The sequence below is a fragment of the Antechinus flavipes genome, chromosome 6, assembly GCF_016432865.1.
Source record: "Antechinus flavipes isolate AdamAnt ecotype Samford, QLD, Australia chromosome 6, AdamAnt_v2, whole genome shotgun sequence".
Lineage (NCBI taxonomy): Eukaryota > Metazoa > Chordata > Mammalia > Dasyuromorphia > Dasyuridae > Antechinus > Antechinus flavipes.
Genome location: NC_067403.1, coordinates 74,391,999 through 74,404,150, shown reverse-complemented (window position 1 = coordinate 74,404,150; position 12,152 = coordinate 74,391,999). Strand labels below are relative to the sequence as shown.

The 12,152-nt window shown below is 35.0% G+C and overlaps 1 protein-coding gene across 2 annotated transcripts in view; it reads right to left on the bottom strand.

Moving 5' to 3' along the window:
- Positions 1-12,152, bottom strand: part of ARHGAP10 (Rho GTPase activating protein 10) — a 345,140-nt gene that overhangs the window by 186,332 nt on the left and 146,656 nt on the right. Inside the window, exons 6-7 of one of the 2 annotated variants that reach the window (XM_051966160.1) lie at positions 8,331-8,441; positions 5,579-5,683 (exon numbers count right to left, since the gene is read on the bottom strand). In XM_051966160.1, coding sequence (XP_051822120.1) covers positions 5,579-5,683; positions 8,331-8,441 — 216 coding nt within the window. The remainder of the gene's footprint in view (positions 1-5,578; positions 5,684-8,330; positions 8,442-12,152) is intronic. The other variant, XM_051966161.1, reaches the window with a different exon arrangement.

The following is a 12,152-nucleotide window of genomic DNA, read 5'->3' as shown; positions in this document are numbered from 1 at the left end:
CCCTTTGATCCAGCAGTGTTTCTGCTGGGCTTATTACCCAAAGAGATATTTTTTTTTATTTTTTTTTATTATAATAACTTTTTATTAACCCATGCCAGGGTAATTTTTTACAACATTATCCCTTGCATTCACTTCTGTTCTGATTTTTCCCTTCTCTCCCTCTACCCCCTCCCCCAGATGGCAAGCAGTCCTTTACATGTTAAATATGTTACAGTATATCCTAGATACAATATATGTTTGCAGAACCGAACAGTTCTCTTGTTGCACAGGAAGAACTGGATTCAGAAGGTATAAATAACCCGGGAATAAAAACCAAAATGCAAACAGTTTATATTCATTTCCCAGTATTCTTTCTTTGGGTGTAGCTGCTTCTGTTCATCATTAATCAATTGAAACTGAGTTGGATCTTCTTTGTCAAAGAAATCCACTTCCATCAGAATACATCCTCATACAGTATCATTGTTGAGGTATATAATGATCTCCTGTTTCTTCTCATTTCACTTAGCAGCAGTTCATGTAAGTCTCGCCAGACCTCTCTGTATTCATCCTGCTGATCATTTCTTACAGAACAATAATATTCCATAACATTCATATACCACAATTTACCCAGCCATTCTCCAATTGATGGGCATCCGTTCATTTTCTAGTTTCTGGCCACTACAAACAGAGCTGCCACAAACATTTTGGCACATACAGGTCCCTTCCCCTTCTTTAGTATTTCTTTGGGATATAAGCCCAATAGAAACACTGCTGGATCAAAGGGTATGCACAATTTGATCATTTTTTGGGCATAATTCCAGATTGCTCTCCAGAATGGTTGGGTTCGTTCACAACTCCACCAACAATGCATCAGTGTCCCAGTTTTCCGCATCCCCTCCAACATTCATCATTATTTTTTCCTGTCATTTTAACCAATCTGACAGGTGTGTAATGGTATCTCAGAGTTGTCTTAATTTGCATTTCTCTGATCAATAATGATTTGGAACACTTTCATATGAGTGGAAATAGATTCAATTTCATCATCTGAAAATTGTCTGTTCATATCCTTTGACCATTTATCAATTGGAGAATGAATAGATTTCTTATAAATTTGAGTCAATTCTCTATATATTTTGGAAATGAGGCCTTTATCAGAACCTCTAATTGTGAAGATGTTGTTGCCTCCCTTCTAATCTTGTTCGCATTAGTTTTGTTTGTACAAAGACTTTTTAATTTGATATAATCAAATTTTTCTATTTTGTCATTAGTAATGGTCTCTAGTTCATCTTTGGTCACAAATTTCTTCCTCCTCCACAAGTCTGAGAGATAAACTATCCTATGTTCCTCTAATTTATTTATAATCTCATTCTTTATGCCTAAATCATGGACCCATTTTGATCTTATCTTGGTATACGGTGTTAAGTGTGGATCCATGCCTAATTTCTGCCATACTAATTTCCATTTATGCCAGCAGTTTTTGTCAAATAATGAATTCTTATCCCAAAAGCTAGGATCTTACCCAAAGAGATCTTAAAGGAGAGAAAGGGACACACATGTGCAAAATTGTTTGTGGCAGCTCTTTTTGTAGTGGCAAGAAACTGGAAAGTGAATGGATGCCTATCGGCTGGAGAATGGCTGAATAAACTCTGGTATATGAATGTTATAGAACATTATTGCTCTGTAAGAAATGACCAGCAGGAGGATTTCAGAGAGAACTGGAGAGACTTACAGGAATTGAGTAAAGTGAGCGGAACCAGGAGATCATTGTACACAGAAACAATAAGATTGCATGATGATCAACTGTGATGAACCTGGCTCTTTTCAAAAATGATGTGATTCAGACCAGTTCTCAGAGACTTGTGATGGAAAGAGCCATCTGCACCCAGAGAGAGACTATGGGGACTGAATGTGGATCACAACATATTATTTTCACCTTTTCTGTTGTTTGCTTGCTTTTTGTTTTCTTTCTCAATTTTTTTTCCTCTTTGATCTGATTTTTCTTGTGCAGCATGATAATTATATCATTAATTATTATTTCATTAATTATTGATAATGGAAATAAATACAAAAGAATTGTACATGTTTAATCTATATTGGATTACTTGCTGCCTAGGGAACGGACTGGAGGGAAGGAGAAAAAAATTGGAATATAAGGTTTTGCAGGAATAAATGTTGAAAGCTATCTATGCACAATTTTTGAAAAAAAAATCTATTATTAAAAAACAATTAAACCGTTTTCTTTGATAAGTTGTAAGTTCCTTGAGGACAAGGATTTAGTTTTTAACCTTCATATTCTTAGAGCTTAATGTGTTGGCAAATTAGACATATAATAAGGGTTTGTTGAATTAAATTTAATTAATGCAGAGAACTGCTGATATAAAACTGTGATATACTTCAAGTGAAAAATTATTACTACACATTATCCCCTTTCTCCTTCTACAGGAAGGACTGTCACTACAAGCTTATCACAAGAGAAAAAATGGTGACATGGTACATTTCTATAGATCTGATTAAAACAATATTGAAAAGGAAACTAATTTGTGAAGGCCTGTTATAAAACAAATGAACAACCTTAGTAAAGGGAGGTTAGCCCAGTTCCTAATTTAAAAATTACTGTTCCTTTGATCATAAAGAGGCCTGAATTTACCACCACTCTCCCTTTCTCGTTCTTCTTCCTTTCTTTCCCCAATCTACTTTCCTTTCTGATCTCTATACTTTTTTCAACCCATTTTGTTCTCTTTTCTCAGCCCTCAACTCCTTCCAATTTCTTCCCTTCCTCTCCTTTCCGCAATTTTAATTGTCACCTTGATCCCCCTTCTAGATGTCATACCCTCAAACGTAACCATGTTGCCAGATTACACAAAAATCAGTGGCTGACCTACAATTGAGAAGATCATGGATCTGGAGATGAAAGAGACCTTGTAGAAGATATTGAGTCTAACCTCTTCATCTGACAGATGGGGAAACTGAGGCTAAGAGCCATCAAGCCATTTGCCCAGGATCTCCAGCAGGATTTGTTCTAAAGTTTTCCTGATGGGCTACAGGATCCATGGTTCTATCCATCTACCACCTCAGAAGTTCCATATCACTATGGAGGTACACAACCATGGACTAGAATACATTACTAGAATACATTACACTAAATAGTTTTCCCTTTCCCAATATATTTTCACGGGGAAAAAGTCCATAATTACTCAGGCTATAAATTATGTTTAAAGAATTATATGAGTATCACCTCAAATTATCTTAAAGTTTGTAAGTATTTTATCAATATTCTCTTAATTAGTCCTCATAAAAACCTTATTAAAGCTGTCTGGGAAGATAAAGAAATTAAATGATTGGCTCATGGATAGATACACAGCTAATATGTCAGTGATACAACTTAAACCTGAGTTTTACTACCTACAAAGCTATCATGATTCAGTACTCATAGCGGTCCCACTTTATAAGGGGTTAAATGATTTGCTCTTAGATCCCAAATAAATCGATACCGATTTTGGACAAAGAATTTGGGTTGATTTCCCTTTTTTTTACCCTGCAGTTAGCAGTGCCCTGCACACAGCAAGTGCTAAATAAATGCTTCCTAAGTGAAATGCACATAAGAACCGTATTCAGCACCTTGGATTAACCGTAGCAGTGGGTGGCTGTGGGATTTAGGGGACTCATTCAAGAGTTGCACAAGACAGGCAGGGATGAATGAGTCATGATGTGCATGACTGGAAGAGATAACCACCATTAATGGAATCATCACTCCCTCAAATGTCTGTTATAATATTGTTCTTGGTTTTTTTTAAAAGGTCACATCCTTTTATGATCACATTTTATAGGAAGTTACTTTTTCTTTTATAAAAAAATGTTTTTGGAAGTTACTTTTTTAAATAAAAAAAAATAAAACAACCTTACTTTGCTCAAATTCCTGCTCATTCATCCAACTTGCTCACTAAGTAATCTCATCAGATCCCATGAAGTTAACTTTCACTTTTATAAGGCTGACTCTTAAATTTGGATATCTGGTCCCATTAGACCTTCAAACTAGAAATCTCAGAGACAACTCAAACTCAAAAGTCCAAAATTAAACTCATTATTTTTCTCCCCTCTCATTCTTTTAAACTTCAAAACTCGCTGATTTCTATCAAAGTCATAATCATCCTTCCAATTCCCATGGGCATAATCTTGACATTACCTTGGATTTTCTCCATTTCCCTCATCTTAGCAATCTAATCAGTTGCCAAAACATGCTGTTTTCCACCTTCTCTATAACATCTCAAGCATCCAAATCCCAATCCGTAACCACAAAGTTTATTTCAAAAAGAGGTTCCCAACTGCTTGAGTCCATAGAGCAGATCTAACTCTATTACTCTCCTAATCAATTAACTCAGTATTTTCTTAAAAATAAACCTATGTCAAATGAATATAAACTGCCTGCATTTTTGTTTTTCTTCACGGATTATTTATACCTTCTGAATCCAATTCTCCCTGTGCAACAAGAAAACTGTTCGGTTCTGCACAAATATATTGTATCTAGGATATACTGCAACATATTTAACATGTAAAGGACTGCTTGCCATCTGGGGGAGGGATGGAGGGAGGGAGGGGAAAAATCGGAACAGAAGTGAATGCAAGGGATAATGCTGTAAAAAATTACCCTGGCATGGGTTCTGTCAATAAAAAGTTATTTAAAAAAATAAAAATAAATCTATGTCCAAACCATCATTACAGTCTAAATGGACAGTATTCCAAAGCAAGTCTTCCATAACTATAAAGCACTCTCTCCTTACCTCACAGATTACCTCTTTTATTAAGATTCCTCCCATCTACTCCTTTTTACATGAAGTTTTTCCCAATTCCCCTCAATTATGACTGCTGTCTATCTCTCTCTCTCTCTCTCTCTCTCTCTCTCTCTCTCTCTCTCTCTCTCTCTCTCTCTCTCTCTCTCTCTCCCCTTCCCCTTATATTTCTTTAAAATCAACTACTTTGTATTTACTCACTTTCTTCATAATTATTTACAAAAACTTATTCTCTTTATAATTATTCTGTATGTACTTGTTTGTACCTACTGTCTTCTTGTGATGAGGGATGGCTTCGTTCTTTATACTTCTATCCCTAGCACTTTCATAGTGGACAGCCCAAAGTAAGAACTTAATAAAAGCTTATTAATTTGAACTGAAAAGACTGAATTGAAAGGCTTTGCCTGAGACATAGCAGGAGAGCTTAATGCTTATTGATTGATGACCTGAAGAGAAACATCTCCAAATAAATGGGCCAAGTAATGGGCAATTTTTAAAAATACTAAATATAAAATCAGGGCAATCATTGAAAGTTCAAAATAAACCTAGAAATACTACTGGACACCACTAGGTGTCAGGGTTTGCTTAACTCTCAGTTACCAGAAAACAAGCTTTTTATCACACCATGGATTACCCAGAAGATGGCAGTATGTCACCAAAATTTCCATATTCTTGCAATCTAGGTGAGTATGTTGATATTTTTTATTTATATTATAAAATGACATAAACGCACATTTTTTAAGAGCCCACAGATGTTTTATTTATGAAAATCCCAAGCATCTCTTTAATGGCTATGGCTGGCAGGGTCTCACCTTCTGAATGTTGATCTGTAGCTCCATCTTGTAGTGGTTGAAATCTTTGGCAAGTTCATGGCCTTGATGGTAGAAGGTGAACATTCCCTGAAAGAACGACAGCATCTGTAGCACACACACACACACACACACACACACACACACACACACACACACACAAAAGCTTCATTAGCACAGGAAGGAAAATGCACAATCTGGGAATTTCACTAAAATTAGACTTTTTACTAAAAAGATGGTGCACAGGAGAACAATATCCATACAAATATACACAAGGATATATGTGAGAACAACCTCCAAGGCAATCCCAATAAACTTTTGATTAAAAAATGCCATCCACATCGAGAAAGAGACTATGGAGATTGAGTGCAAATCAACACATGCTATGTTCAGTTTTTATTGTTGTTCTGTGGTGGTTTTTCCTTTTTGTTCTGATTTTTCTCTCCCAAAATGATTCATAAAGAAATGTATACTAAAAAAGTTAATATGCATGTAAAAACAATGAAATAAAATACAAAAAAAATTTCCCATGTGAATAAAATGTAAATTGGAAGAGAAAAAAAATTAAATAAATGAAAACAATGTCAAAAAGCCATCAAACACAGATAAATCTGAATGGTCAATCTCCGTCCTGCAGATCAGGTGATGAGAAGAAGGGGAATACAGTTATAGAATGTCATATACACTACCAGATGTGATCATTTATTGAGTTGTGTTGATTAGAATTCAAAGTAGAGTTCAAAGGGGATGAGTGTAAAGACATATTAAAAAACGATATTTTTAAAGTATCAAAAAATAAAATAAAGAACCAAATTTCCTCTCTCAAATCCTTATTTTCCTTACCATCCCTAATTTAAAAAGAAAGAAAGAAATAGAGAATAATCCTAAGATTTCATTGCTCTCCCTGGTAAAGAAACCAGCATAGGCCTGTATTTTCACTGCAAGTTAATTTTAAAGGGCACAGAAATATTTTAAGGGACATGTTCAGGGTCACATGTCAAGTGAATGTCTGAGCTGGGACTTAAATTCAGGTCCTTCTTGAAGTCAGCTCTCCAGCCATTAAAGCCAAGCTGCCTCTCACTGAAAATAAATGAACTAGAAAGAAAAACTCCTTATGTTCCAAGGATCAGTCTTTGACAGGATTCTTAAAGAATCAGGAATAAATACCTGGATATATCAATCCTGCCTCCAACATTTGCCAGTCATATGAAGCTAATTTCCAAGTCACTCACTATCTCTAAATAAATCATTTCCCTTACCCCAAAAAATTGGGATAATACTTATGGAAACTGCCTGGAAAAGCTGTTTTATGTCTCCAAATTATTCATATCTCTAATTTCTTTTAGAGTTGTAGAACTTTCAGATCTAAGTCAATGATAAAAAGAAAAGAAAGTTATGGAAGGGGAAAAAAATCTGAAATCTAACATTGGAGAAGCCAATCCTGTTTTGGACCTCAATGCCTTCATTTGTAAAATGATCTCCGAAAGAGATCACAGGCCTTAAATGGGGAAGGAGTTCTATAATTTCAATAACCCAATAACCTCATTGATAAGGAGTTTTATGGATTCAGGGACCCAATAACTTCATAGATAAGGAGTTCTATAGTTTCAGTGATCCAATAACTTTATTGATAAGGAGTTCTATGGATTCAATGACCAATAGCTTCATTGATCAGGAATTCTATGGATTCAATGACCCAATAACTTCATTGATAAGAAGTTCTATAGTTTCAATAACCCAATAACCTCATTGATAAGGAGTTCTACAGTTTCAATGACCCAATAACTTCATTGATCAAGAGTTCTATGGAGTCAATGACCCAATAACTTCATTGATAAGGAGTTCTATGAAGTCAATGACCCAATAACTTCATTGATAATGAGTTCTACAGTTTCAGGGACCCAATAACTTCACTGATAAGGAGTTGTATGGATTCAATGACCCAATAACTTCATTGATAAGGAGTTCTATGGAGTCAGTGACCCAATAACTTCATTGATAAGGAGTTTTATAGTTTCAATGACCCGATAACTTCATTGATAAGAAGTTCTATGGATTCAATGACCCAATAAGTACATTGATAAGGAGTTCTATGGATTCAAAGACCCAATAACTTCATTGATAAGGCATTCTGTGACCCAATAACTTCATTGTTAAGGAGTTCTATAGTTCAGTAATCCAATAACCTCACTGATAAGGAGTTCTATGGATTCAATGACCCAATAACTTCATTGATAACGAGTTCTATAGATTCAATCACCCAATAACCTCATTGATAAGGAGTTCTATAGTTTCAATGATCTAATAATTTCATTGATAAGAAATTCTATGGATTCGATGACCCAGTAACTTCATTGCTCAAGACCATAAATTTATGTCTTTGTTCAAATCATTTCAGCCCTGTCCAACTCATCCTAATTCCATTTGGGATTTTCCTAGTGGAGATAAAGGAGTGATTTACCAGTTCCTTCTCCAGTTCATTTTACAGATGAGGAAACTGAGACAAATAGGATTAAGTTACTTGTCCAGGGCCACATATAGTAAGTGTCTGAGACCAGATTTGAATGCAGGAAAAGGAGTCTTTCTGAATCTATCCACTGTACCAGCTAGTTTCTCAAACTGGAAAATGTAGGTAATATAAAAATAAAACGTAACAACAAAAATGTATTTTAAAATAAATAACTAGTGTGTGTGTGGGAGAGAGAGAGAGAGAGAGAGAGAGAGAGAGAGAGAGAGAGAGAGAATGAATACTTACTGGTTCCACAAACTCAAACTTCTTTCTTTCTTGGATCTCTTGAAGCTTGCACACATATTCGAGAGACAGCTCATAGAAGTGTTTTCGATTCTGTTCCACTTGGATGTCTGCCTGTATTCAAAGAATGCAGATGGGTAAAATTACAGACGCTGGAAAGATGCTCGCCCTGTGATAAGGTGGACTGACTACACAGGACTGCTTTTTTTTTTAAAGACTGAACAACCTCACAACACTCCTAGTCCTTCAATACACGTGGAAATAGCATACCTCAATTATCCAATACTCTGAGGACAGAGCTTCTTTTAATAAAGCTAGCCTGAGCATGGAGGAGAGCCAGGGGATGCCAGGGAGTGGTTCTGATGGCACTGTCCCAGTTATAGTCCTCCTGGGGGCACACTAAGGCTCTGCCGAAGGGAGGTTAAACGCCTAGACACCTAGTCCCCCTAGTGCTAGTGACTTCCCTCTGAGATTATTTCTCATCTATTCTGCATATTTTTTACAGTTTTTTTTATTTTTTCTAGTTACATGTAAAGATAAAAGTTAACATTCATTTAAAAATTTAAAAATCCTGAGTTCCAAATTTTCTTCTTTCCTACTTTACTTTCCCCTCCCTAAAATGATAAGCAATTTGATATTGGTTGTATATGAGTTCATGTAAAATGCATTTTTATATTTGTCATGCTGTGAAAAAAAATCACATAAATATGCTTCAATCTACATTCAGATTCTATCAGTTCTTTGGATGTGAATAATTATTTTTCTCCAAGATTCTCTCAGAATTATCTGAGATCACTATTGCTGGGAATAGCTAAATTATTCATAGTTGATCATTGTACAATACTGGTATTACTGTGTACAGTGTTCTAATTCTGCTCACTTGACTTTGCATCAGTTCATGTAATTCCTTTACATTTATAAACCATAACTTGTTTAGTCATAATCCAATTGAAAGACATTTCCTCAATATCCAATTCTTTGCCACCAAAAGAGCTCCTATAAATATTTTTGTAAAAATAGATTCTTTCCCCACTTAAAAAAAAAATCTCTTTGAGATACTTAGTAGTGATATTGTTGGATCAAACATTATGCACAGTTTGCCCTCTGGGCATGGATTCAAATTGATCTCTAGAATGGTTGGATCATTTCACAATTCCACCAACAGTGCTTTAGTATCTCAATTTTCCCATATCCCCCCAATATTTATCATTTTTCTTTTCTGCCATATTAGCCAGTCTAATAAGTGTGAGGTGGTATCTCAGAGTTGTTTTAATTTGCAATGTTCTAATCAATAGTTATTTAAAGCATTCTTTCATATAGCTTTGATTCCTTCATCTGAAAATTGCCTGCTCATATTCTTTGACCATTTATCAATTAGGAATGACATATTCTCATAAATCTGACTTTGTTCTCTGTATATTTCAGAAGTGAGGACTTTATCATAAAAATTTGCTGTAAAGATTGTTTCCCAGCTTTCCAATTCCTTTTTAATTTTTACTGTATTCTTTTATTTGTGCAAAAACTTTTTCACTTGATAAAATCAAAATTATCCACTCTCCATTTCATAATCCTTTGTTTGATCAAAAGTCTTCCCTTCTCTCTATATGTGACAAACTATTCCTTGTTCTCCTAATTTGGTTACAGTATCATCCTTTATGTCTAAATCATGTGCTCCTCTTGATCTTCTCTTGATACATGATGTGAGATGTTTCTGCTACGCTATTTTCCAGTGTTTCCAACCATTTTTATCAAATTGAGAATTTTTGTCCCAGAATTTGAGATCTCTGGTTTAATCAAAACATTAGAGACTGCCATGGTCATACTATATTGTCTTGTAGAATCTCATCTATTCCAATGATCTACTACTTTATTTCTTAGCCAGTCCCAGATAGTTATAGTACTATTCTGCGTAGATCTTACATGAACACAGGTTACTGACATGTTATTTCCCCCCATTAGAAATTTAGTTCCTTGTGGACAAAGATCCTATTTTTTCCCTTTCTTTGTATACCAAATGATGAGTATAGTAAGCACTTAATATATGCTTCTTCACTGACCCAAGTGCCAGCTGGTCCATAATATTAAAGTGGGGAACTGCCCAAAAAGAGATGGGAGTTAAATCCAAGTTGGGATCAAAGGGCTGAGAAAGCATGGTGGACTTCATCTGGAGGGAAGTGAAGGAGGATTTTATCATTTCCACCTTCTTAAATGATTCTACTGCTCTCCCACTATCTATAACCCCTCAGAAATACAAGTGACCATTTGTTGAAATATCAAAAGGTTTTGTATTTCAGATAAAGCTAGATAAGTTGTGAAATTCAGCCTAATACAAATGAACATTGACACGTAGTGAGAGGACCTGGGTTCAATGCAATGTCTGACTAAAACATAAATTCTCTCATAAAAATCTTTCAGTTATTTGAAGATTTTTTAAACAAGTTTCCACAAAATCTCTTCAAAAAGCTACATATCCCAAGTTCCTTTAAATATTTCATAAATGAAGTGAGAAGTCAAATTTGCTCCAATTCATTAGCATTTTTGCTCCTTAAATATCAAACAAACTTTCATTTTGCTTCCTATACACCTACCTAGAGTTTAATTTTAAAAATCACTTATCTATACACACCTCTGTTCACTCTTTTTCTTCCAACCCTACCAAGTAAAAAATCTTGGCATCTCCCCCGTCCAATTCCACCCAGGTGGACCTTCTGCCACAAGAATCATCCAAAAAGGAACAAAGGAAAATTCTTTTGGCCACTGCATAGGAAAAGGAAAGGGCTGTGGAAGCCATCCAATGCCACAGAAGAAAGGTGGGAGATATGCTCTTGAAATGTCAAAATAAAACCAAAATGCAAATACTGATGAAGCTGCTGACCGAGAACACTGCTTCTATGAGAAGATAAGTTCTGGGTCCCTAATGACTCCCATTAACTTGTAAAACACAACCATTTAAGAAGCCAGGGACTAGGTCGCCAGGGGTGCACAATAGTGTATTGCATGATGCTGGGAAAGATACTAATCAATAAGAATATTTGTTCATATGATTTCAAAGCAAGATTTGACTACTGAAGATGATATATGAGCTATGAAATAGCAAGCATCTACTTTTAAAAGACTAATGAAAAAATAACAGGATAAAGAGAACATGATTTTTTTTTCACACTTTCAGTTCAAATTATTTTTGTCCTTATTCATCTCATTTTAAAAAGGTCAACTTAGAATGAACTGATTCAACCATTCTGGAGAGAAATTTGGAACTTTGCCCAAAGGACTATAAAACTGTTACATACACTTTGATCTAGCAATACTACTACTAGGTCTGAATACCAAAGACATCATAAAAAAGGGAAAAGGATTTACATGTGCAAAGATATTTATAGCAGATGTTTTTGTGGTGGCAAACAATTGGAAACTAAGGGGATGCCCATCAGTTGGGGAGTGGGTGAATAATTTAGGGTCTATGAATGTAAGAAAATGACATTCTTTTATAATAAGAAATGATGAGCAGGCTGATTTCAGAAAAACCTGGAAAGACTTATATGAACTGATGCTGAGTGAAGTGGGCAGAACCAGGAGAACATTATACAATGATCAATTATGACAGATTCTGCTCTTCTCAGCAATGCAATGTTTCAAGACAATTTCCAAAAGACTTCTGATGTTAAATATCATCCACATTCAGAGAAAGAATTATGGAGTCTGAATGCAGATCAAAGCAAACTATTTTCATTTTTATTCTGATTTTTCTTTTCAATATGATTAATGTGGAAATGTGTTTAATATGATTATACATGTATAACATATCAGAATTTAAAAAGTAAAAGA